The sequence below is a fragment of the Nipponia nippon genome, unplaced genomic scaffold (genome assembly GCF_047370975.1).
Source record: "Nipponia nippon isolate SJK-2023a ecotype South Korea unplaced genomic scaffold, ASM4737097v1 scaffold_6, whole genome shotgun sequence".
NCBI lineage: Eukaryota > Metazoa > Chordata > Aves > Pelecaniformes > Threskiornithidae > Nipponia > Nipponia nippon.
This window is the reverse complement of record NW_028262380.1, coordinates 55,218,328-55,246,124: the sequence shown is the minus strand read 5'-3', so window position 1 is coordinate 55,246,124 and position 27,797 is coordinate 55,218,328. Positions and strand designations below refer to the sequence as shown.

The 27,797-nt window shown below is 41.8% G+C and overlaps 1 protein-coding gene across 2 annotated transcripts in view; it reads left to right on the top strand.

The window, feature by feature from the left end:
• Positions 1-703: 703 nt before the first annotated feature.
• EMCN (endomucin) overlaps positions 704-27,797 on the top strand; it is a 56,461-nt gene continuing 29,367 nt past the window's right edge. The window contains exons 1-4 of one of the 2 annotated variants that reach the window (XM_087737234.1): positions 704-919; positions 18,310-18,369; positions 21,406-21,507; positions 21,922-22,035. In XM_087737234.1, the coding sequence (XP_087593360.1) occupies positions 859-919; positions 18,310-18,369; positions 21,406-21,507; positions 21,922-22,035 (337 nt within the window). In that variant the 5' untranslated portion in view covers positions 704-858. The remainder of the gene's footprint in view (positions 920-18,309; positions 18,370-21,405; positions 21,508-21,921; positions 22,036-27,797) is intronic. The other variant, XM_087737232.1, reaches the window with a different exon arrangement.

Genomic DNA, 27,797 nt, shown 5'->3' with positions numbered 1-27,797 from the left:
GAGGCTCACTCTGGGGACTATATTCCCATCCCATAGCACAGCAAGTACTTATACAGAAGAATAAAAAAACCTTTCCATTGATAATAGAGCAGACACAATCAAGGCTAGTTGCAACTTTTCAAATTTAAAAAAAAAAAAAAAAAAAAAAGCCAGCTTTCATTTAAAGAAAAAAACCACACCCCCTAGCCCTAACTCTGCGGAGCCCAGAGCCTCTCCCTGCTGGGGCTCCTTGCTGGAGTTGCTTCCTCCCCCTGTACTGGTGGCTCCTTGCATCCTCTCTGTTGCAGGATGGCAGTTCTCTCAGGGAGCCACTCTGGCTTTAATGTGAAGCAGCTGTGATTTTCACCAAAGCCACTGTACACAACACAAAGAAGGGCCAGGTGAGGGCTCCTGTTGCTTGTTTTGCGCCTCCATTCCTGGCTGTGTTATCCCCCACTACCTGGGCTCCCTTGCTACTCATAAATGTTCCCTTCAAAAGTATCTCCAGCAGCAATATGGAAGGTGGTGATGTATAGCACATTCTAAAGAAAGATTTGCCTCTGTTTAAAAACCTTCCTGACCTCATGGCCAAAGAAGAACAAAATAATGTATTAACAAAAACACAGTTCACTGCCAAAGAAAAGGAGTTCCTGTAAGGACTGAAACAATAAATCTCCTCCGTACTGAACTCCCAGAGGGAGTATGTTGTGTTTCCTCCTGTTCTTTATCAAAGTCCCCAAAATAAGCAGGAATGGGCAGTGACTAGGCACAGTCTCTACACACCTTTTTCCATGGAGTAATTAAGGCCTGCCTCAGAGTGAGAGAGCACTCCCTGCCCAGCTGTGCAAGGGAGAGCTGACAGCAGCAGCACCACCAAGCATGAAGCTCCTGGGGATTGCCTTCTTTTTCCAAGCTGTGCTCTGTGTTTGTGCTGTGGGAGGTAAGTTCTTTGCCTTTTTTGGATAGACTTGTCACATTTGTGGGGTGTTTTGCGAGCAAAAGCTTAGCTGTCAGTAGCTGGATGCTTTTTTTTTTTTTTTTTTTTTTTTTTTTTTTTTTAGTGCAGTGATTGAAAGATTGTGTGTTGGAGGAGAAGAAGGTACTAACTGGTAGTTGAGTTATATGTGTTCTGTGAAAAACTTTCCTGCCATTGTATTTTTGTGACAGCTCTCCTTCTAGGTGTCATGAAGCTCCTCAATCTGAGAGGAGTTAAAAGCAGAGGTATATTTACAAAGGTTTTCTGTTCTGTTTTTCTTCTCTGATTTCAAAGCATCTTTTGTAGAGCTGGCTTTAAGGGGGGAATTGAAATGTCTGTTAGATTTTGCAAATACTGCTCTTGCAAATCAAATCTATCCTGATGGATTTCCCTGGCACTATGCCAGCAATGTTTGGCCAAGGATATCTCTCAGAAATTTTCTTAGTTTTGCCCCCAAAGATATAGGGGCTTACAGCATTTATTAAGTGTCAAATAATGAGGGATGCAAGCCTAGGCGCAATATTAGTTACTGAGTGCAATATCTTTTAGAAGTGATTCTCAAATGCACAGATTTAATCAAGTTTTGTGGTGTTCATATGGTCCTGAACTGCTGTTTTCATTATTCTTTGGCTTGAAAGATCATGCTTTTACAGTGGAATTAACTAGTAAACCCTGAAAGGGTGAGAAAAACTGTAACAAGGGCTAGAGTCTATCATCACCTTTGTCAAAAGTTACATTTGAAGTCAAATCTGCTTTTTATCTCTACTTTCATTGCTGGCCTTCTGGTGTGAATACTCATTAAAAAAACTTACACAAATGCCTATAGATTGCCTATAAGGGATTTTATAAATCAGAAGTTAAAAAATTGATAATACTAGATTAACTGATCTAAAAAAAGTTAATCAACTTTTGCTCACATTGTGTGTTAAAATCTAGAAATGTCTTTTGTGGTGTAGCTTATGCTATTGCTTGGGCTCACCGCTGTTAGAAAAAAAAAAAATGAAGGAGATTAAAAATCAGATTGTGCCACAGAAAGAACTGCTTTTAAAACTATGTTAAGTAAGTACAAGCCCCAAAAGTCTGTGTTGAGGTATATTTATTCTCTGTCTGCTACTCCTAGTAAAAATAGTCTTCCTGTCATTGTTAAACCTTTAATTTCACAACTTCTGTAAAGCAAAGTGGAGTTGGATCAAAAGGAGCATATTTAACACAACAGTCCATAAAGCTTATCAGAAAGCAACATGCAAAGGTAGGAGGAATTCTGTCAATTTTATACAATCCTTTCTTTAAAAAGGATTTTCCCTCCTCTGCGTGATATGAACAGGACAGAACTGATGACAATGAATAAGCAAATTTCATATAGGATATATTTGCTCTGAACAATTTTAGTTCTCTAAAAGTATTTTTTTTAAATGCTGTATTGCAAGGTAGACATGGTAGTGAAATTCTGTTGGTAAATTCACATTAGAAAATGAAGAATATGTGTGGGTAAATTTGGAGTACGTCTCTATCTACCTTGTGAAAGTAGAAGAACATAATCTGGTCAAGCTTCCTTCAGGCAACCCCGTGCATCACCTGTTAAGACAGAAGCAGTTTTATTGTCTGTTATTTGAGGCTAGACTGAAATCTTTGGATTTCCACTGTTTGTGATTGCTAAGGTGTCCTGCACATCTGGGCTGTAACGGCAGGGTCTTATAATCTGAAGAGAGGAATGGATGGTAAGGAGGCTGACACCAGTCTCCCTCATGCTCAGTCTTCCTTTTTTGAGCATTGGAGACAGCAGTAAGACATTTATCCAGTTGCTTAGAAACACTTTTGGTATTTTAAAATTATGCTCAGTAAAATTTAGAGAAAGTCAAATCACACCCTGGCGTTTTAATACTCCCTCCCCCAGGTTTTGGGGTAGTTTGTCTTCAGAGCTTACCAAGACAAGTAATGTGTGGGCTTGCAGCCTCTTCACATAATACGCACAAGCTGCTTGTCTTTGTATCTTTTGTAAAACATGCAGAAGTGGACAAGGATCTTTCCATTGTGCTTAGTAAAGAACGTACCAAGTCTCCTGTGGGGCTTCCAAATTTCATGCCTTGTCTTCAGCCTGTATGCTGGCAGTGCTTTCTTGGTAATTTTCTAATTCATCCTGGGATCTTGCATCCTCAGAAGTCCCTAATGTTTTGGTGGGATCTACCCTCTGTCAGCGAATTACTAGAGGCTCAGTGATGTAGAGATGTGGAAACCGATAGCCTCCTGACAACTTGTGCCTCCTCTCAAGGCTTTTCTCAACCCTTTGAGGGCTAAATGACATGCTTAAAGCAGGAGTTCCTTCATGCTCATCTCAAGGTGTTCGGTCCTCCTGGCATATTGCCCTTTATTCTTAACTGCTCCAAAACATATCAAAAATAGAAATGTTTTCTGGGTTGGTTCATAGTGTTTCCAGCTTTAAACAACAGACAGCACTGGAACAGGTCAAAGAATATATTGCCAAAGGATAGTAATGAAATATAAATGCTCTTGAGTCTTCATTAAGCTGTAATTACTTTTAAAATGTGTAAAGGTGAAGTTTGTTCTCCTAAAATACGAGGGGAGAGGAATTGGCATGTGTTTATAATACAAGTGCTTAGAGATTACATCTTCCTGTGTCTTGGCCTTGTAATACAGCATGACTATGGCTACATGGCATAGCAGATGTCCCTGAGAAAGTGCTCGTAGCACACCACAGCTTCCTTCTCACTCAGGCACCCAGGGTTCTTTCTGGCAGAAATGACAGCAGAGAAGTGTGGGGTTGTGCTCCTCAGCATCAGTGTGGGTGCGTGCAGGTTATGCACTCAAATGTAGGAGCTGGAACTTACTGTCTTGCATTGTAGACATACAGTGGGTGGGTTTACTAACGTCTGGTTAGTGACCCCTGTTGACAGCTAGCAGTACCTTTCTCCAAGACTGCTCTTGTCAAAATTGATGGCACTACAAAAAAACGAGGGTGCTTTGCATTTTGGAAAGGTAGGAGCAAATCTTGGCATTGAGAGCCTAGTTCAAAGGCCACTGAAGCAATTTGGAGCTGTTCCATTACACTGTGGATCAACCCTAAGTTACGTGCTTCCCAACCCCCTTCCCAGTTAAGGAGATGCCGTGGAGGCTGGGGCATCACCCCAACACTACAACACAGCAGGTTAATCCTGGCTCCCAGGCTGATAGCTTGAGAAAAGTTCCACTAAAACAGGGCTCCTGTAGTGAGTATGTACATTTGCAGCCACCTGAACTCTGCTCTTGTCGATGTTAACTAGAGGAGATGGATAGCCTTTTCCTTTTCCATCTTCTGTGCTCTCAGCTCACAAGCCTTCAAGTCTTTTAAAAAATTCATTTTTAAAATTAAATACTAACTGAACCATTTTGAGCAGTTAAAGCTTCTGAGCATGGTCTTCCCTCATTCTAGGTTATTATTCATGGCTGTGCTCTGAGAGAGATCAGCAAGGCACAGACTGTCACAGTTGGATCGCTGTCTCATCTCTGAAAATTTGAGAAATGTGAATAGGCTTTAGATAACCAGCTGCTTTTTCACACCTTTAGCTTGCTTGAACCCAAACTTTGAATGTCTTGAGAGTTTTTCTGTTGTGAAAAAAAAATGTGTTTTGGGTGTTTCCACCATTCCTAGCAGTCTGCAAGAACAGCTTTCTCAAAAATCAAATCGTAGTGCTGGCGCTTACCGTAGCCTCTAATTGAGTTTTGTTCCTGTACAGATTTTTTCTTTTTTTTTTTTTTTTTTTTTTTTTTTCCTTGTTGCCACATTGCTTTCATTCATTAGAGCTTTCTCATATTGGGCCAGTTTTGCCTAATGGATTTTAAAGGTGTATTTATTACTGGACATAAGAAAACTGCTTGTTCTAGCCCCAAACCCAAATGCAAGTTTACTGCATTTACTGAGGATGAAAGCAGATGGCTTGATACCTGCTTGATAAGGAGATTATGATTTGCAGCCAAAATAAATAGAAACTGAATTTGAAGGGCAAGTTGCCTGCAGCATTCGGCTCCAAACCTGAGAATACATAATGCCATATAATATGCCCAACAAATGGTTGTCTCTTCTGAAAATTTACCTGAGTGGTTTCTCTTTTATTTGGCTGTCTCTTTTATCCAGATGGAAACCTAGAGTTCTTATTAATCTTTACTCCTTTATAAATTAGGAAAAAATATCTGCTGAGGTTTATGTTTTGGTTTGGTTTTGTAGGTTTTTTCTAAATAGGAAAGGACCTTGAATTTGGTCTCCAATTATTTATACATCTAAGTCCTATGTGAAAAAACTGCAAAAATACAAATTAAAAATAATCTTCAAGAAACTCTTAACCTAGGGAAGGGAGTATTTTTTAACTGGTACCATTCGTTAGCCAGGCTAACTTCACAGTCTAAAGATGAGTAAGGCCCCACAGTAAAATCACATGGGAAAGACATCCTTATTGCTTGTGTTCCTTATGAAGGGGGGCGGGGGGATGTGTTTGTATTTTTTGCTGAGACAACTCAAGAAAGACCCTTTTATGCTTTTATTTTGTAATTTTGTAAACAGAGAGACAATGTTGGATTTGTGTATGTAGCAGGTGTTATTTCCAAATACAAGTCAAGAATTAAAGACCTGGCTCCCCTAGAAGACAAACATTTACTTTTGGTTTCAGCTAGCACTCTAAAAATAGGTGTCCCAGATTTAAACAGAAGAGTCAAAACCCTGAGTCGCACCATGCAAGCCACCGTTATTGTCCCAGCACCTGAGCTATCAGGTAGCGATACCTTGGCATTCATCTTGTGAAAGTGGATCCTTGGATGCCCTAACAGTGGCACACTGTATCAACCAGACCTACCACCAACAGGAAAAGTGGTTTAACACAACTTAATGTGATGGTATCTCTACGCTGTGCCTTCTGAACCTACCTCCCCATGTGAGAAAGCTGTGCTCTGATGATCACTTGCTGTTATAATGGCTCGAAGGGAACAAAATTCAGCAGGCGTGATCTGCTGGGGTATTGTCCCCTTGCAGGAGAGGTAGAAAGGGGGTAGGAAGCCCTCTGATGCCACCCACACATGTACTAGAGGCTGGTCTGGAGGGGTCCTAATTAGTTCCAAATCTTTTTTTTTTTCTTAGCAGCCAGGCTAGACAATGGCCCCTTTCAGGCCAGACTAACTAGCTAATGCTCCAGAGGTTATGTTTCAAACTAGTAACAGGGCAAGGATTTTCTGAGTGCTTCTATGTGGAAAGTGGACACTTGCTTGACTGTCGTACAGGTGAAAATCCTAGCTTATTTATCAATAGAGTATTTTTACAACAATTTTTAATCTCATTTTTTCTAATGGCACTAACATGCTCCTGGGTGTTAGCTGCATGTTGTATATAGCAACGCATCTCAGGTTGCTGAAACCATGGAGCAAGCAACACATGGTTTTGCATCGTATTTATCTGCTCTAACCTTTCAGCCTTTTCTTATCACTCTAATGAAATTACGCGTTTTGCTGGGATGGGAGCACTACACCAGCCTTGCTGTCTGAAGATTTCTACAAGCTATGTAAACATTCTAAAAAGCACATTCAGTTTGTCTTAATGTCATGATTTCTCAGTGTGGTACTTGATTTGACGAGTGTCAGTGTAATCAAAACTTTAGGGTTAAATCACTTAAATCCCTGATTATATTAATGAGATGTTTATGCTTCCTGCAGATTTCTTCTTTTATAATCTCTAGCAGCAGATTAATATCATATTTGGGCTTGGCAGGTTTGGCTATTCAGGCAACAACTGATCAGAATGGCAAAAGCTTTGGCTTTTAGTTAGTCTGAGGAAAACAGTGCCAGGAGATTTACTTACCTTCCTGGCCAAGGATTCACGTTATTTTCCTCTGTAAAATACTTTACTTATTTGTTGAGGCATGTTTTCATTGCATGATAATTACTTGAAGTGATCAGAGCCCCATATATTCCTTCATTTTTTACTAGTTTTCCCACTTTGTCGCATACTCAACATTGAGTCTAGGCTTTTACTTGAAATACAATGTTGATAACCTTCAAAATGTTAATGCATGTGGTGCTGTCTATCCCAGTGTAAGGACAACCTGAAGTCATCTTTCTTTGGCAGATGAATTGCCTCTCCTTGTCTCAGCATGGGTTATATATCACAGAAATATAGATGATGTAAATATCGGTGTTTGTGAACTCATTCAAAGGCTATGGAAGCAAAAATATCACCAAACATTGGTAGGTGAAATGGAAAAAAAAGCTGAGGATTTCTCTGGCAAGAAATGAGAAATTAAAATGTTTTCACCCCCAAATTCCCCGTGTTACGTCCTGTAGAGAGGGGCGACTTTGGACATGATACATGGCTAATGCTTCCACTGCCATGCAAAGTCCCCCAAAGCCAAAATTTGTTTGTTTTTTTTTTGCCCAGGAATTACAGACTTTCTGAAACTCCTACCGAGTTGTCCAAACCTCATTTCCCCTTGACTGCTACAGATGGTTGTAAAGGACGAAGTCTGTGGCATGTCGAAGGAAATGTTTGGGGCCAGCATGCAATTCAATTGTAGTTACTCATTTCTGCACAAGACTGTTAAAATCTCTTTCTGAAAACTACTGAATTCTTTGAATTATGGAGCTTTCTGGACATCCTATGGAATTTAACTGTGCTTTGCCACAAAACACATAGATCTTGGAAACTATAGCCAGCACCAAAAGCTGGCTGCCCAGAAAGGCTATTACAGTAGAGCAGCTTTAGGTTCTCTTTAGGAAGGTTTTTTCTTACAAGAGTAGTGTATTAATATATTTGCTGTAGTTCAGAAGGCAGCAAATGTATTCACCAAACTGTTAGGCTTCACTTGTAACAACTTGCTAGAGTAGTTTCCAGTGTGTAACAAGAGAAGAACTTATTAAAGATCTATGCCAAATAACCCAATCCCCGAGATGTGCCAACGACAGCAAGGGAAGGACACAGCACAGGTATTAGAGGCAAAAAATCTCCTGGTGCAGGACTGGTTTTTTGGTTCTCTGCACGTTTTATCCTGTCCAGTTCAAATGGCTTCAGAGGAATCCATTATTTCCCTTTGGAAGCCATTCCCTGTGCTAATGGCGTCATGTGGCTAGTGCGTCTCAATGCTGTTGAATTTAGGTGAACTAGCGCACAATTTATCTTATTGGCTTAGTGACGCTTTCTTGTAATGCACTGTCTGCTTCCTCCCTAATTGCATTCACCTTGCATTTCCAAGAACTGGCAGAAAATACTGTTTTCAGGTGCAAAAACTGGAAAATGAGGATTGGTCATTTATGGAAGAAATGGCTAAGGGAGAAGAAGAGCGGAAGGGTTTGAGTAGGAATGGAGCAACTCATTCACAATAGTTGTAATTGTCATGGGGAATAAAATTATGCTACTTGCCAATAAAAGTACAAGTGATGTCTATAGCTGTTCACCAACATGAGGTGATCGGCTCCCAGCTTCACCGTGACTTCCCCGTGCACTGACTGGGACCCGGAGTTTTGACAAGCCTGAGCATCCTGAATATGGTCTACTTTCTGCTCCCCTAGGAAGCCGGTTATCAGTGTGGTTGCTGGCGTGGCTATCGCAGCAGTCCCCACTGCTCTTTGATAGTGTAGGTCCTCAGTGCTGACCCTCTGCTTCAAGTGCTCTTCTAGTAACAACTTTGTTTTTTTAATTCCAACTTTGGAACGTAAAGCATGTGAGAAAAGCATTTCAGTTTCGCATAGGAGCTTAGCAGCTGTATCAGATAGGTAGAAGTTCAAAATAATGTGAGTATTCAATCATCTTTACAAGATACTCACAGACAAGGAGGTCTTCATCAGCAATATGTGCCGGTTGCAGAAATCAGGTATTTTCAAAGTATATCCTTCATCCGTGCATATAACATAACTCCACTGAGACTGTACTCCACTTTGGGCTTGCAAAGCCCATTTTGGGCTTTCCCTTTGGGATATTCTGTACCATTTAAACTTTTGTTCTAAGCAGTGTGGAAAAGATGAAGTGGGACTCACTCAATTGACCATGGAATTACATTATTTATAGAAGCAATTTACAGCGTTTCCACAGAAGTTTTCTGATGGGAACAGGTTTTTGATGCTCCAGAGGCTTTCAGAGGTCTGTCAGGAACAGAGTGGCATGGGCGGGTGTGGCTGAAATGGGTGTCTAGGCTGATCCGGGATGTGCTAAAAATAAATACATCATAGCAGACACTGCAGTGACCCTTTCCTGAATTATACAATTAGTCATGTTGCTGGAGATGCATTTGGATCACAAACATAGAGCAGAAGAACTATGATTTTACTAATTACTGCAGCACGTTGCAAAGAGCTCCCGATTGACCTGGGCACAGCTTCCCCTCTGGCTGTTTCATATCTGCCCTACCCAAACACACTCTTTCCTGGGAAACAAAAATAGGCTTGCAAATAGCATGGTAAGGAAAAAGCATTGTAAGCATTACCCAGAGAAGGACGTAGTTTTCTCTCTGCTTTCTGGGTGGGGGTGACTTACACCAACGCTCCTGTTCTTTCCTGTTGCAGGGGAAGGGGCTCTCCTTTCTTTCTTTTTCTTGTTCTAATCAGCAATGCACAATATGTAAAAAGCTCTTTCTATATAAAACTGCACCCATTAAAGACATTTTCAGATTGATTTAGCATGACTAACACAAGGGGGGTGGCGGTTTGTTTTTCATACTATAAAATAACTCCTACCTTTTTTCTTACACATGGACAGACAAATATATCACCATCAAAGGGTGGCAATCTGGTGGTTTAAATAGCTTTAAAGGGTTTAATTAAAACCTATTAAATAGGTTTAACAGGTTTAAATAAAGAGAAGCACAGAGCTTGGAGCCCTTGTCCAAGGCAGGCTGGAGTGCTGATGAGCATGCTGAGCACATTTATTTTTTATGGAGTGCAAACAATGTGCTCATCCCTCTGTAGTACACAGTAATAAAGATATCCACCAAGCTTCGAGCAGAAAGTGCGCAGAGAAAGCTTGTGATTAAAAGACCTTGATAGGGAGTTCACATTTCTTCTGAGTCAATAAAAGAAACCATGAAACGGGCTGGTAAGTGCCCAGATTTCTATGTCCGCACGTGCAGAGAGGCAAAGCGTGCTGTGCTTGGGTTGTTTCAGATACTCAATAAAACACGGGGGCACTCATCCAACCCTTCTCATTACTGTTTTTGTTGAGGTGGAGCCCTCAACAACCTACCGCCATGTTAGCTGAGGCCGGTCCTTGGCAGCTGCTTTTTCAGTATTTCTCTGTGTGGTGGCTCCCTGTGCTCTTTGCTGGGTGCTTTGAGCAGGCTTTGTGGAAACAGCGCTGCTTGCTTGGGGAATTAGCAATTCCCCAGCAGCTCTCTGCTAGTGCTTGGTGTTGGGCCATGCTAGCCACACGCCTGGGTGAGCAGGAGGAGCACTGGGGCAGTGCTGGCACCAAAGCTGCGTTTCTTGCCTTTTCCCCATTCCCTGCCAGAGAAATTGCAGCAGCTCCCTCCCTTTCCTTCCTCTCCTCAGCGCTTGCTGCTGGGTGCCTCCAGCCCACCCGGTTTGCGTTTCCTCTGCAGAGCCCAAGTCCCACCTTGCCCCAGTTGCTGCTGTCCGTTCCCAGGCCATACAGGAGCAGCCCTGTCACTGTCTCCCTTTCCAGCTACAGGGCTTTGGATTTATGCTCTCCCTTCCCTAACGTTTTCCTCTCTCTCCTATTTTCAGGTGCTTTTGCTTTCTGCAGGGAGAGTGCTATGCCCTTCTGGCCCAGGAGCTTCTCCTTCCTGCCTTGGTGTCTTCCCCCATGCTCCTGCCCTTGTTTCTTCCCACTCTTTTACGGTCTCTGTCCTGTGACACCAGCCTGCAAACCAGGACCAGGAGCTACAGTGGAGAAGTAGAAAGTTGAACTTAAATGTAAGATCTCAACATGTAGGATTTGTATAGTATGTTTTCGGTTTGCTGCTGAAGAGAGGCGTGACTGAAAGGAAGGTAACAGCTTGGCAAACGGGAGGTGGTTTCCCACCTCCCTAGGCAGCGGGAGTCACAGGCTTCCAGCTGGTTGGCATCAGGCAGCAAAGAACACGGCCTCTCTCCCTGCCTTATGGTTTTTACCATTGCCTGTAGTATCCGACTACATCTCACAGGGGTTCACCTTAAACATGACTGGTGTGTCTTTGTTCACGGAGTCCTTCCAGTTGCTATTATAAGATACTCACAACAGAGAAAATCCTGAGGAGGAAAATGACTTATATTGCAGAAGGCTGTGTTAAGAACGTTTGCAGAAGTGCAAAAGCATTGTGAGACCAGGCTGGAGAAACACTTTGCAATTCTGACTCATGATGATATTGCAGTGGCAGTGATCCAGCATGGGACCGTTATTAGGGACACAGCTTTCCTTTCACCAAGTGCTATCACAGCGCGAATAGTTGTGTGCAGATACCGTTACAAACACATCTGACTGTATGTGTGAGGCATGCCATGCCTTGTGTATTGCTTTAGCATACTGAAGAAATGTGAAGACATGAAGGTTGAGTTTGCTTCAAATTCATGAAGTTTGAAAATGGCTTTGTTTCATTTAACATCCTTTACTACACACTGTTATCAGCTCCAGCCATTCACTGGATTACATCAGAACCTTGATTCCCACTTAAAATCTAGCTGATATGACTACAGAGGAAAGATTTAAAGTTTGAATCCTTAAGGATTAAATGTACTAGAAAGAGTATTACTTTTATCAAATTAATTCTCTTAGAACTCAGCATCTGCAGGGTTGGTTTTTTTTTTTACATTCTTGAATGTTTAATTCATAGATTTTGTATTTGTGGTCATAGAGATTTTGAATAGGAAGAAAGAAATTGGCGGTTTCGAACAGTACCGTTAAAGTTGCACTTAAGCCTCTTCTAACAGTACATCCCAAATGGAAGTTTTTGTGATCTGGAAGCATGTATGCTTCCTCTAGGATTTTTTGCAGTGCTTGCTGGTTTTCTAAATAATTTGCATAGTATGGATTAGTCATTTTTAGCCAACCAGCGACTAACTGGTGACCATAATTCAACACTGTTGTTTGATTTTTGGGATGTTTCATGTCATGATTTCAGTCTTAACAAAATACCCCAGATGAAATTGAAAGTACTACAGGAATGACTGTTCTTAAGATTTATTGAAACACTGTAGATAAACCCCTCTGCTCTTAGAAACATGCCTGTCTTGAACCTGCAGATTCCCTGGTAATGCATTTCTCTTGGTATTAGGTAGCTCTTATTTCTGCAATTAGAATGTGGGGAAAGAAAAGCTCTATCTAGTGGAAATAAACAGCAGCTATCTAAAATTAATCCCATTCCTTGGTCTGTCCTATGTTACAGCTTTCTGCAGTATTTTCAGAGGGTTGATTCTGCACTGAACACATGCTCCAGACAAAGCAAAATATTGAGAACGCTGAGATCAGTTGCAAATGCAAATGATGCAGGTTGTATCCATATCATTATTCTGGAAGATCCAAATGATAAAAACTGCAGATGCAGTTGAGATCTTGACCTGCAAATCTCTCTGTTTCTTGCATAACTCCATTAATGCTAGAGTGTGGTGCCATTGTGTGTTGCAGTTTGTAGTCCTCTAGAAAATAAGAACATACTGTTATTCCTCTTTTATCGATTGGAAAATGGGATAGAGGGAGTGCCTACGTGGCAAAATACATAGAAATACCCAAGCTGATCTGAATGAGACAGTTTAAGTTCCAGAAGCTCCATCTAAACTAACTAAACCGTAGTGTTCTATGTAGACAGACCAGGGAGGGTGGAGTAATCTCTGTTCCTCAGTCATAGCCATTTATCTAATTTGCGATGATATATCCAGGAGAGCTGTAAACGGGCAAGCTCGCACACTATTTATGGTAGCACAGTACTGCAGCGTGGATGCCACAGGCATGCAGGAAGTCGGGTAGATCCTTGGAGAGCTGGCCAGCACCGTACCATTACAAACCAGCCATGAGCAACGGTGGCAGCTACTTTAAAGCTACTTTATATGGGTCCTGGCATAATATTATCCTGAAGCTGTGCAGGAAACTGAGCCCGGGTTTCCCAGACACTGCTTGTAGCACTCTGCCTTCTGCTCAGCTGGAAGTGCAACCTAGGCCTCCACAAAACATTACTGAGGAGAAAAGCCCAAAAGCTTTCCACATGCTAAACCTCACCAGGTAGAAGGCGCATGTAGAAGGCCTCTTTCTACATCAGGAATTAAACCTTAAGTTTGATCCCTAAATTAATGTATTCAGGTGTGCTTGAGTTCTGTTTGGAGGGCTTAAGTAGGGTTTGAGCAGTGTCCAAAACTTGTTTTTGCTCTCCGCACATGGGAGCGATGTTTGTGCAATGACTGGTTGATGGGAGATGAACTACTTGTCTAGGCAAACCATATTTTTTTTTCTTTGGAAGATGTGGGGCCCTTTACACAAAAATGCATTACGAAAGAAGAAAGAAATTTATTTCAAGGTTTAGGGTAGAAAGTTATGAACCAGTGAAGAAAGATGGGTGCGGACCTAAAACAGAAATAAGAGAAGTGCGAGAACTACACCAGGCCTGGGGAAAGATCAGATGAGAGAATGAAGAGATGAAGCAGCAATAAATGAAAGAGAAAACATAATAGACAACAGAGCTCCAAGGTAAGAGTAAACAGGTTGTGTACATTGTCAGGCAGAAGCTATTTATTGGGAACTCTGAGAATATCAGTACCAGCTTTTCTCACAAGGACAGCTATAACTTTCTGCAGAAAGGACAAAATGTGAGATGAAGTGTACAGTCTTCCCACAGATATTGCTGAAGCAGCTGTTACAGGAGGCTCTATCATGGTTGTGGGGGCTGGCAGAATTATCATTTGCTTCCTGGAAAAAGATCACTATTTATTTCTGATGGTGTGAAAAGACAGAAAGCAAGACAGCAACTTTGACTTCTCCATGACTTGTGTATAATTGCAAAGGCCCAGGGTCACACAAAAAAACATAATATAATATAATATACAATAAAAAAACATAATATAACAACGCCACCTGTAGATTCTGCTTTATAGCCTTGAGGCAGGGGATTAACATGTACAGGTTTCCTCAGGACACCTCTTCGGTAATTGCTCCCAGCTACAGCCTTTTGGGTATTGGTCTGGTTTTTGAGTGGGAATATCTTACATCCTCATCAGGAAAATGGTTAAAACACTAGCTTCCAGCTGTTACGCTATCAGCTTGACACAGGCACCTAAAAACCTGCAAAGTTTCTAGTCCAAATTTCCCTTGTCCGTTACTTGTAGTTTCATCTTCAGTGGATGTAATGAGAAGCTTAGTCCTTTGTTGCAGGCCCTCACCTACTTCAGTGCTGCTATCATGCTTTCTATTAATCTTCCTCTCTCTGAGCTAAACAAATGCAATTTTTGCAATCCTTCCTGAGAGGTCATATTTTTCTAGACTCTTGATGGTTTTTATGGTTCTCCATTAAGCCCTGCTCCGGGCACCCACAACCTTCTCAACACTTGTCTGAAGCTGGACCAAGTACTTCAGCTGTGGCCTCACCAGTGTTCATCTGAATGGAGGGATTTTAATATGAACATATGCTCCTGTCTACCTAGTGCAGGGTCAAGTGAAAAAATGTCAAATAGGCCAGTTCACACACTATCTCTGTAGTGATAGTGACTTTTCCATAAAAATAATTTCTTTTCAAAATCAGATATTGATGCCACAACAGACAGCATTTAAAGTCACAAATTCCTGTAATGAATATAATCAATATATATTTTGAACAATCTATTAGTCTTTAAAAATGTTGTTGTTTTGACTTTTTGGCATTCACTTTTGTATGAGCTGTTTCATGTGGTGTTTTAAACTTAGTGATTTGTGCCCTGTAGTATCCTGTAGTATATAAACAGAACTACTGATGTAATATCACACAGTCATTTCTGCTTTTTTTCTGTCTTGATTATAACAGTGACAGGTACCTAATTAACACAAGGTCAAACCCCGCTTATCTTAGTTTTCCCAGTGTAAAGGTAAAAATAATGAGTGAGAGAGAGGGAAGAAATGATGAGAGCTCCCAGCTCAGGCCTTGGAGACTGAAGCCTGCATCAAAAGCTGCAGTTTGAGGACAATTGTGGCCGTTGGTCAGCCCTGGCTGAATTCAGGGACTCCTTTTGAATGTCAAAAACCAAAGTAAGTTCAGTGTTTCAGTTCGTTCATTTCAAAATCATGTCTGAAGACCAGATACAAATGATTTTGCTGTTGCTTTGATTTTAGAACAAAAGTACCATCTAATTCCAAGCCAGAAAGGACAATCAAGGGAAATTCTGTGAACCTGAAAGAAAAAAAAAAAACACAACAGTTCCTCTTTTTTCATTTTGGCCTTGGGGCCATGTGTCAAATGTTTTTCAAGCTCTTCTTAATTCCTTCTTGTTTTTCCCTGCCACCCTTATTGTCTTACTGTCTATGAGCCTTCCTGCCCTTCCCCTCTCATCTTCTTCCTGTCCTATTATCTTTCTCCCAGTTCTTCTCGCCTTGTTATCTATTTTTAGATTTTTTTTTTCTTTTTGGAAAGAAATCATCCCTTTGTTCAGCCGTTTGTCACATCTGAGCACCTTTTAGCTCTGCGCGCGTTCTCCAGACACAAGGGTGCTACCATCACAGGTCACCTACGCTCTTTTGGCTGAGTTTATTGCCAGGGAGCATGGCAACCGGGAGAGGTTTGTGTGTGGGAGCAGCTGGCGAGTAGATTTTGGCTACTCCCACGTCAGAGTACATAGAGGTGCTCTCATATCAAAGGGATCGCTGCATCTAATTTTGCTGAAAACCATGCAATTGTAACTTAATTGGTTGTCCGTCATCTGAGGCTGCAGCCAACCTGACATGAGCAGGAAAATTAATCTTTCTGTCTCTCTGTCTAGCAACAGTCTCTAATTGGGCCAAAGTTCTTTTCTCAATCTTTTTTGATCTCTTGCTTTTAGCCCCCATAGGATTCTCCTTAGTCACAACTTAACATTGCAAATAAGAGCATAATAAGCCACCAGTTCTATTGCTTCTTTTAATCAACCAGTTCCCCCCGAAATCCTGGCTAGTTTTAAGCATTTTTGCATGTTGCTTTCAAGTTGTTTTTAAAGTGTACTTAATTATCCACTATTTTAAGACAACAATTAATTCATAAAACTCCACTTTATTCTACTCTGCTAATCAAATTTACCTTAGTTTATCTCTGGCCTGTGATAAAATCAACAAATTGTGAATCATAACAAAACTGTGACTTAAAATCTCAATAGTTTTGAGGAAATCTCAGCCTATCATCATGGTTATTAAATGGAACACCTTTAAAGGATGAATAATCAAGTATCGCAGTGGGCTTTCCACGAAGTCATGCTGAGTAAGGGAAGAGTTAGGGGATGAGCTAGTTGGCCAGCTAGTGCATTTAGCTGGTGTTACAGACATGGTAGCTACTGAGAGATGTTATAACAAACCAGATGAAATGTAGGCACTGTTGAAAAAACATTCTGGTTTAGTGCTGTGGCCTCATGGCGTGGGGAGTTACAGGAGATTCGTCAGCAGCTCCTAATGAGAATGAAGAGATGGAAAAATGTCCGTTGTTTAGGGAAACAAGATTGCTTTTTGGTCTGTTTGGATAAAATTTGTTTTCCAAGTATTTCAAGTGTGGGTTATGAAGCATTATTCTGACTGGTAACTAAATGGCAGGAAAAACAGTATTTTAAATGCACTGGGCAAAGGGCTCTGCATAGCCTGACTGTATTCATGTGTCCTGGGGAGCAGGGCTGGGGCAGCAGCAGGCCCATAGGGAACAGATTTAATTTGATATGGGATATACCCATACCAAACTGGCCAGCACATGCTGTGACGAGGCATTGCAAAGGCAGCAGCGTACCTAGAGGAGGTGCCCAGGGGAGTGGGCTTCACTGGGAAGGGGCAACAACCCAGCTGAGGCCCATTAGAAATGTGCAGGTGCCAAGAGGGCCGATAACGCCTTACACTGCTTGAAGAGTAGTTGTAAGGGCTCATCTGACTAGGCCTTAATATGTGCCTGCAGAGCTCCTGCAATTGTAGTATGTATTTTTTTTTTTCCAGGTTAGATCTGTGACTCTGGCAGGCCTCCGGTGGTGCTCATGAAATGTTAATCGGAGTGCAGCACGCTGAGCAAAGGGAACAAAGCTGACTGTTCTGCCCTGTAGCCAAAAAAAGAGAGAATGCCAGCAGATATTACCATGAACGGAGTCACACAAGAATAGTGACATGCTGTCCTGACTCAGTTTTGCGACGTCTATATTACAGCATGCTAATGCAGCCTGACAGGATGTCACGCTCCAAACCTGAAAGCACTGGGGGATTAGTCTGTGCCATTTTGCTCTCCCATTCAGTCACAGAGCTGATCCCTTCCTCCCCAAATCTATCCATCCTTGTCTCACAGTGGTCTAAAATGATTGTGAAATGCCACTGTTTCTGACTCAATGTAGTTTTTTCACCCCCTTCATCACCCTCTTAACTTCTTATAGTTAGACACCCCAGAAATAATAACATGGACACTCCAGAAATAAGACTGAAAATCTTATTTGAAGCTGAAACTCTAGTTGAGTTATGCTGTTACTACTTCTCAGCACAGCCAGAAGATATAGAAATTGTTTTGCTTTTTGATTGGTGGGGGCGTTTTTTGGCTGGTTTGTTTGTTTTGTAATATTGGAGACTTTCACCTACTAACTTGACCTAGGATTTTTAAGAGTAGCATCATTTACTGCAGTAAACTCCCAACAGCTGAAGCACTGCATTGAAGGCAGTGGGGAAAATCGGTCATTACTCAGTGCTTCCCAAGCCATCATGTTCTGTGAATTCTCCTCTTTCCCTCACATATCGGGATCAGGGTGATACTGAAAACCACTCCTGAAGTGCTTGTACTAGCCAGGGAGCTAGTACAATTTTGTTCCTCCAAGGCAGGAGAAAGGATGCTTACTCCTGCAGCCAGTTATTTTAGTTAATCCTCCACCCTGAACACCCAGAGCAACTGTTGTTGTACTCAAGGAGAGGAGGAGCTAGCAAAAAACCTTTAATTGCTCCAGGTTTTTTTCCAAACTAGTCTTAGAGACACTAATACCTGTTGGAAAACAACCCATGGCCCAAGGGGGGAGGCTGTAGCAGATGTTCCCCGTTACACCAGTGAGGGCAAAGCTGAGAGATTTAGGATACAGCTTGAAAAGGTTGCTAGCAGAGCTGTATGATTTGGTTGCTTCTCCTAATAGGCTTCTGAACTTGATTTTCCAGGAAGGTCCTTGCTGCTTTCTGCCTTATACGCCTATGTAGTGCTAAATAGGTCTGGAAGGTGGCTGAAGTAATATGATTCTTTCTGTGTTTATTTCAGAAGATGATATTCTGACCAGTACCGTCAATGCAACCGTTTCTGCATCAACATCAAAACCTGGTAAGGGTTCAAATTCACTGTCATCTGGTATTCTGAAGCTCCCATTGCCTTTTTAGCAATATAATAATAATACTACTAATAATAATGATAAAAGAATACGCAAAACAAGTGATGCACAATGCAATTGCTCACCACCCACTGACCAATGCCCAGCCCATCCCCAAGCAGCAATCGCCACCCCCCCAGCCAACTCCCCCAGTTCATATACTGGGCATGACGTCATATGGTATGGAATAGCCCTTTGGCCAGTCTGGGTCAGCTGTGCTGGCTCTGCTCCCTCCCAGCTTCTTGTGCACCTGGCAGAGCATGGGAAGCTGAAAAAGTCCTTGACTAGTATAAACACTACTTAGCAACAACTAAAACATCAGTGTGTTATCAACATTATTCTCATACTAAATCCAAAACACAGCACTATACCAGCTACTAGGAAGAAAATTAACTTTATCCCAACGGAAACCAGGACAAGCTTTTCCAACTTCTGGGGAAAATTAGGTGAATTATTTCATGTAAGGTGATTGTAAAGCAATGTATTTCCCTGGGCCTCTTATAAAGTCTGTTGAGAAGAAAGGATTGAGGATCTTAGTAAGGAGAGAGTTAATTTGAACAGGCTGCATTTTTTGTTTCAGATGAAAAAGGCTGAAATTCTATGAGTTCCTATGCTCTGAAGGAGTGGTTCAAGTGTGATCAGATATTAAAAAATTAGCTAAGACTTATAGTTCAAGAGGTGGTCAGATTGAAAAAATTTGGGAAACAGCATCAGTTAAGGGATCGGGCAGCAGGGAGTAGCTGATTTCATGGGTGTAGGATGATGGAAGAAGACATGGACTTTAATAGTAAAGAATTACACAATATATGCCAGTGTTGGGCCTCAGTTAATAGGAAAGAATACATGTGTATAAAGCTGTTATTTTCAAGAATGCTATTGGTAACTTCTTGTAACTATTGACATCGAGATTCACTTTTGGGGGTAAGGGGGTGGCACCAGTGCCCTCAGTTTCAAAAGCTGCATTCTCTCTCTCTTTTGCTTGTAATTGTTTTTACTAGATCAAACTTAAAGTCCGAAAACTATGAAGACTTAACACAGAAAATATCTGCTTCATATGGTAAAAGTCTGTGATTCTGGTTTACATCTTCAACTGACACATTCAGTTCTCTTTATTTTGTAGCTTTGTAGTTATGAAAAATCAATATTGACCATATTTCATTCAGGTGAGCTAAATATCAGCTCCTCTATTAGTTTGAATATTGAAGACTGCTGCATTGATGCTGATCATCAATGTGATGAGAGAAGAAAACTTGGACACAGGATTATATTTTTTGATAACTAGAGATACTAATAAGTTTGTTTTGGAGCTAAAAGCACTGAGATAATGATGTATACACTTTAAGTGCTAGTAATGGAGGTGAATAAGATGCAGCCAGGTCAAGTATGCATATGTTATGTTTATTACAGCAGAAGAATTAGTCCCTTTCAAATTGTGTTGCAGTTCTTTTATGTTTCAAAAGCCCTGATGTTCATGTCTGTTTGAAAAACATTTAATAAAGGCCCAACACCTCACAGTGAATGAGCTCTTCAAACGTTTCACTGAAATTTCTCTTGCAGCTTTGTGTCACAGAAGGGAAAGCAGTATTGTTATTTATGCCTATGAGAAAAGCATCAGAAGCCCACTATGAGATTAAAGCACTTTGTGGGTGTGGAGCGAGCGCCCAAGTGTCCATTCTTTGAGACACTGCTATTCTAGGTGAACAGCCAGCAAACTGAGAGTGGAGGAAGAGAGTGTAAGTTATATTTTAAAAGTTCTGGTGTGAACATGGCATTTAGAAATACTCAAGTCATATGAGGAAAAATGACATGTCATGTCATGATTTGTTCCTAGCCTATCATGTTTCCCATCCATGAAAAGTACTAGAAGAGGTAGTAGGACACATATTGGGTTGTTGTCAGGGATTGAAATGAGCCTCTGTAGCTGACAGTAGCACTTTCTGTTTGTATTAGATTACAGAATTGAAAACTGGGCTCTTAAAATGATTAGTTATGTTTTTTTTAGCCCAGATCCCTGGGCAGCAATTTGGCCAGTCTGTTCCATTGAGCATGTGCCAGGGGGACATAGGACCTGCAGTATGCCATCCATGCACAGCAAGACACGCTGATTTAAACCTTGCTATTGCCTTAGTGATGTTTGGGCAACTGTGCTCCCTCTTCCCATACCAGCAGCAGCTGGAAGTGATCCCTGCTGCCCGAGGGAGCCCTTTCCTCTCCCCTCAGCCTCCAAATCTCACCCCTCTGGAGAAGATAACTACCAGGAGCCACCTTACAAAGGGCACCAGGTTCACCCTGGGGAATATCACTTATTCATCTCATCCAAGACGTCCTAAGCTTTGCTGCACACCTCAGTGAAAGGCCTGCTGGGTGCTCTTTTTTCTCCAGAAATCTGGGTGCAGAGGAGGAAGGTCTGGGAAAGCTAGCCAGAGAAGAAGACTCAACCCGGGCTCGAGGTGAACAGCAGAGAGAAGAGGAAAACATTGCAAAGACCATGAGAGTCTCTTCCCCTTCAGTTCTTCACCTGTAATATATAAGCTGTGCTCCTGTGTGTAACTTGCACTTCTTTCTGGGGAGTTTACATCCCTCCTCCTATTAAACATGTATGCAGCAAAGTGCTAGTCGGCAGTCCAGTCCAGCAGCACAGTGAACCCATCCATTGATGCCAGGCTCCTTTCCCCTCACCTCTTCCCTTGGCAGTCATGCCAAGCACCTCTGTATAACTCCCAAAGAGCATACACCTCTTCCTTAGGGGATGGCTATAAGCTACAGCTGCTAACTTTCAGTGTGGACTGTCCACAGGCCAAACCTCCCCTTTGATACCAACCACATGCACTTTGAATCCTCTTTAAAAATGTGTGGATAAGAAGGCTCTCTAAGGGCCAGACTTTAGACAGAAACTCACTGCCTTTGTGAGAAAAGGCAGCTAGAGGTATGTGATGTTTATTTATGCATGATAAAATAAATCAATAAAGATGTGAATGCCTTTCTTGCAGTAACAGAAGCTGTGACCACATCAACCTCACAAGCAGCAACATTGAAAATGTCAGTGTTGACAACAACTGCAATCAGACGTACAAATGAATCCATCACAAGCAGTAAGTGGAAGTTTCTTTGAGCTAATTGTTGATGCTGTTCCAGTGGTCGTTCAGGAAATTAAGCAGCAGTGCCTCTTGGCTTGAGAATTTGTTTTACAGATAGTGAACTCTTTGGTGAAATCTTGCAGGTGTGCGCAGGAGCTTCCTCCTGGTCAGGCTCAAAGCAGCTCCAAGCCAGGCCTTGTAACTGCATTATCACAGGCTTGTTATCAGTGGGATGACCCACCTATGGGACAGGGAGTGGCTTTCTCTGCAGCAAAGGGAGCCCTGTCCCTGTTGATCTTCAATTTAAATGAAATATTCTTTTGATAATGTAAAACTAGGCTGCAAGCAGGGCAATAGGTGCGTTTTGTGTGTGTGCATATGTGTGTATACAAAATTGAGGAAATAATTTGAATGTCATTCCTTTATTAGGCTCCAAGCCTTCTTCACCTAGTACTACAAAACAAATAACACAAAGTACAAGAATACAACTACCAACAGAAACGACCACTGCAGCAGCAGATAAAAGTGGCAGCACAACAAACAGTAAGTGATAATTTCATTGAGATACTTCTGAGTTATTGTATGCTACATTTCTGTAAAACAGTGTGGAGCAATAAAAGGAGATCAAAAAGACTACTTCGGGTTATGGATTTGTCGGTTTGGGGAAGCAGAGCTATTCATCCTTCCATATTACATATCTTTAATGAATCTTGCCCTAGAATCTTACACAAAGAATTTTATACCTTTAATTTGTAGTGGAGGTGATCTGAAGCCATTACATAGGATTTGAATCTCCCTGTAATTGGGAGAGATGATTTGGAAGAGTTTTAATTTTTTATTTTCTTCTGTGTTTTTTTTTTAATAAGTATTTAATCAAAAATAAATGATTCTATGTGATCAGAGTGTTTTTTATTTGTATATATGTTACAATGCTACAGTTAATTATGTTCTATATTATTATGAGTCACAGTACTGAAAGCAGCGAGGTGGTACTAACTACCCTGCATCAATATTAGGAAATACTTTTATTCCCCATAAATCTTCAGAATAACATGTGTTGGCCCAGCGCATCAGATTGGATTCTAGAAAAAGAATTTTTTTTTAAAAAATCCCATGTATCCAGGAAGTAGTTGGATTAATTTAAACAAGTATAATAACATCCAAAAGGAGCTCAGTAAACTTAAGATGAAATTCAGTCTCCCTTTTATGTCTGTGAACTACACTGTAAATATTTGTTCAAGTCTTTTGCTGAACTGGAGCTTTGAAATACTCAATTTTTTATACTTAATTGACGCAAAAAATTAAAAAGAAATACTCCAGATATTTAACTCAGCAGTCAGTGGTACACCAATGTTCTCAGAGTTGATATTTAGAGCATACTGAACTGTGACAAATGATTAGAACTTGCCTTTTCTTCCCTTGGTTTCCTTGACTAAAAAGGGACTCCTATGAAACAGCCTGCGTGCTTTCTCTGTGCAAATTCTTCTTTAAAGCTACCCCTCACAGACCTGAGCCTGCTAAGCTGCCTGGAGAGCAATTACCCTTTCATTTAGTGGTTACAACTTCTACTGATGCAGCTTTCCCGCTGTGCTTGGTGTGGGGAGTAGTCTGATTGTCAGCCCAAAGTCTTTTGTGTTTTGGCTTGGCTTTTAAGTGCCAGTATCAGTGAGTCACAGGATACAGTCTGGCCAATGCACAAGCTGCTGAAGTGATATTGAAGGCCACAAAGAATCTTTTTAAGCTTGCATTTGTGACCCTGTGGGCCTGTCAAAAGCCCACAACATGGTGCATTGCATCACGGATGCGATTCCCAGTCCTTTTCGGCTTCGTGGAGGTTCCTGGCTTGCGGGTACTGGAGCAGCACAGCCACCTGGAAATAAACCTTGGTGACAGGTAGAGCTCCCAGCAGGAGAAGGAAAGCTAACAAGGAAAGACATACCTGCCAGTGCAGCTTAGCTCTGGCTACTGCTCTACACTGATGGCCCGAAAAACTGGTGCTGGAGGTATGATGGTGCTGGAGGTACGATGGGCTTGAGCATGAAATTTTTGCCAATGTGCCTCCTTTCTGTTCCTTTTGTGTTCTCTTCTCACCAGCTAGAGTTTAGTCTCTAGTTGCTTGGGTTGTGATTTGTTTTTAAAAATCCTCATTTAAGCTAAAAAAAAAGCCCTAAAAACTTGTGATAAAAATGATTGATAAATGAACCTAAAATCAGGGCTTACCTGCCTCTCACTCCCCTTTGTAAACAGGAAAATTAAAGAAGACATTGGGAACTGCCCTGCATTAAAAGACTTTATATTTTCTTTCAACACTAAGCAGTATTTGGAAAACACTGTGTATGTGAAAACCAATTCTAGTGTTTTCTAAGACAAAATTCTGGTCTGCCTTTCAAGAAAGTCATAGCCTTGGCTTCAGCACAAAGAGGTGGGACAGGACACAAGGTAGTGGCTTTGGGACAGGGCACAGGGGCTGTGTGGATGTGCGGCCAGCCCTTGTAGAAAACCCACAGACCCATCAAGCACCATCTGGCTGCTGGCGACAGCCATCTCTCTGTTTCCACCCCACACATTGGCACAGCAAGGTGCCATTGGCTTCACTGCACCCTCCCAGCCCCTGCCAGCATCCCCAGCAGCAGTGCAGGGCTGGGGGAGTCGCGCTCCCTGAAGCAAGCACAGGTGTAGCAAGGCTTCTGCTCTCAAAATGGACAGGAGATGAAAGTTGTCTACTCTCTATTTTTCTTTGTCACTAGCACTCACTTCTCCCCCTTTTTCGGGATGGCTATATAGGACAGAGGCAGAAATTGGTGGTGCCTTTATGACACTTCAAAATTTACCTTTACTACGCCTGATTTTTAATAAAAATCAGGTGCCTCTTGTTTTGTAATGGAGGCCATTGCTTTCTCTGCTTCAATCCCTGCTAAAAGCTGCAGCGAATGATCGCATTCACACAGCAGAGATTTGACAGGGCTTCCTGTCTCCGCTGCGATTTCTGTGGCTGCTGTCACCTTTTATTATAAATTCAGGAAAAGCCCCTAGTGCTCCACATGGAATCATGCAAACGACTTTGACTTTTTTTTTTTTTTTTTTTTAAGTCTTCAGTATTCTTTTCCTCTGCAGCCCATAAGTACAATCTCTCCCTCTTTGCCCTCCTGCCCTGTTTATTATATTGGAAGCCAGCAATCAGACTTGTCTCCTTAACCTTCTTATTTATTAATATAAGGGGTCAGATCCAATAGCTCATATTTAGTCAAAAGAATGACCTCACTTGTGCAGTCCAGGCCCCGAAACAAGAATTTATATGGTGCCACACTACCGCAAGTTGCGTCTGCAATCAGGATTTCATATCCTGGGACACTTGGAGTTATCAAAGAGAATATGAAATGAAATGCAACAAAAGATTATGTTCTTTCTCCCTTGGATATAGAGCAAGCATCTTACGCAAGGTCAGTGCTCAAGGTATTAAATTACAAGTAAGAGTGGATTTTTGGCTGTTGTGCTTCTAATTTATCTCATGTCACTTTCCTGGGTGATGATACATCATGTTGCAATGAAATATTCAATATTAAAAAGTGAGAGAAGGAAAGAGTGGAGGAGATACTTTTTCTTTTTGTATCAAACTACTGGTATTTAAGAAGGAAGCTTTACTTCAGTAAAACTACTGGAAGAGGGTTATGGTAACTTGTATCGCTCAATTGGCCTCAGGTCGTTACTGCATGCTATAGGTAAACACTGAGTATAGTTGGCTGCTGAGACACGTTAGGCAGAGAGATGTTTTAAAACATGTGTTTTGAAATACTTGGGGTTTTTTCCTTAGCAGAAAATGTAAAGCTGGCAGACAGCAGATGCAATCAGCTATGGGTGTAAACATTGAAACTGAGATCTGCTTGGTTACCTCCCTAGCCAATTCCCATTCCTCCGAATGGGTGTGAAGTTGAATTGGTTTTGTTACACTGGGATTTTTCAAAGCTTTCATGAATGCATTCATTAATGCAAATGGTTTCCCAGGCTATTGATTACAGGGGCGAGGCCTATATGTGTATTTATGCTAAAGATATGAGCTCAAGGGAGAAGGTTTAGCCTTCCATCTTACAAAGCCCTCATGCTGATGTTTTAACGTGATTTGGGTGCAGTTCCTTCTGCCCTGTAAAGGTGTTTCCTTGATTCATTGATTGGCCAAGTAAGGTTTTAACACATGTACAGATGTCTATATTCTTTGCAGTGCATAAAATATATGCGGAGTATTTGCCGCTTACTTGAAGCATCTCATGATGTCAAAGCTAGTTAGGTAACAGCCTGCTGTAAAGGAAACTTAAAGTACTGTTGGGAAATGCCAAAATATATGTGGATTATACGTAGGTTAAATAGAAAATCTTGCTAAGATCAAGTGAGGATATGTGTCAAATTTCAGCTGGTTAAAGAAAATGAAGGGTTTTCAGAGCACAAAGAGTAAGGAAATACCTGAGGCTCAGACAGCAGCTTTGCAGAGCAGCTTCAGGTCCCCTGTTGTTGATTTTGACAAATACGTGTTAACACACTGTCATTTATCTTATCAAAATATCAGCAGGAAGAGCTGCATCACCACCAGGGAGTTCTGCCGCTGCAGCAATCAGCCCCATTCGGACAGCTATTTTACAATCTTTACTGCTTTACCATTTTTATTCATAATCAACTGTCGACAGCAAACCCATTAACCGATGATGCTTTTGCAGCAGCAGCAGCCGCCCTCCTCTGCTGTGCTGCTTTTCTGCGAGCCCAGGCCTCCCCCTGCCAGGCAGGCAGAAATCTTTGCTGCAGCTGGCTGAGCCGACGCGTGATGAATTACTGCAGCGATGTGTCAGTGGGGACGGCAGAACTGAGTCACCGTGTGCCTGCGCAGAGTCCCCCGCCTGTTCCCGCGCGGAGCATGGGCACCGCAGTAAGGACTTGCGCTGTCTCCTCCTGTTGAGATCAAATTTAACCTTGCATAGATATGAGTTATGGGATTTACCAAAAAAGCAGATTTCTAGCAGGCGTGCTGTGCTGTCAGTGCTGCCGTCGCGTACGTGAGCAGTGGCTGGATATGGATGCTTCTGTTCCCATACGCTTTTGGCACAGAAGCTATTCGATCTGCTAAATGTGTTGATGGTAGAGCCTATGCTGTATATTAGGCGTAAGGCCACTTCAAAGCCACGAGTCAGCAGAGAATTGGGTTGCTAGGATTTAATCTTACAGTAGTACAGTGGAATTAAGGGAACCTTCCCTGCCAGGTTGTGTTTTTCGTCTTGGAAGTGGTGAAAACTGGCACACAGACTATTGCAGCGTAGCATGTCTACTTCACCCCTTGACACTGGGAGCAGGGAGCCCGTTCTGCAGTCTGCCAAAATAAATGCAACAAGCTTCGCACCAAGCCCTAGGTAAAGGAGTGAGTCGTACCTGGTGCTACCCAAGTCGCAGGAAGAATCTCACCCAGGCTGAATAAAAAAAAATTAAAGGGAAACACTATCATCCCTCCCCTCCTGATCCCCCCGCCGAGGCACCTCCAGCGCGCAGCCCGTGTTCCTGAGAACAATCTGTTCTCGCAGCTCCCAAACACAAGAGGAGCACCCGGGGCTGGACTGCTGCCAGGACTGATAGGACGCCTGGAACGTGTGATCCCTACGGGAAAACAGCTCTCCGTGGGGTTGCAAGGCAACTGGCTGCCTCCCTCCTCATCTCTCCCACACACCTGATTGTTTTGCAGTGTTCACAAAGCCTATTTGTGTTCGAATGTCTCTGCACATGAAGGCTTACTTTTTTTTCTGCCTTACTTTTCATTCTCCCATGCAAGCTTTTGCTAACTTATGATAAGGGAGCCACAAGATGGTTGCTGTTACTGTTACAAGCCCATGCATCTTAAAGGGAGAGGGAGGTTCTTTGGGTTTTTTTGCTTTTTTTTTTAATTTATCTCGGATTAAAATTCAACATTTAAAATTTGAGTCTGAAGCAACCACAATAAGAACCAAAAGTGGAAAAAGTGTGCTTTTAAAGATTTGTTCAAGGCTTCTATGATGAAAATGGAGGAATTATTAAAGTTCTCAGATCCTTGCATTATAGTGAAAAATGTGGTAGAGGGGCTTTTTACACTCATCTCTACTGCAGATTAGGCTTGCATATTGAAGGGGTACAACGCTGAGGTTTTTGGAGGGAGCTGACAGTGAAATTATGCTTCTCATCACTAGAATCCCAGTTAAAGTCTTAGGCATTTAAGCTTGTTTGGCATAATTTTCAGAACTGTTTCCTTCCATGCCTCGACCTTCAAAAATACCATCCCCAGCTTTCCAGTTCCTCTC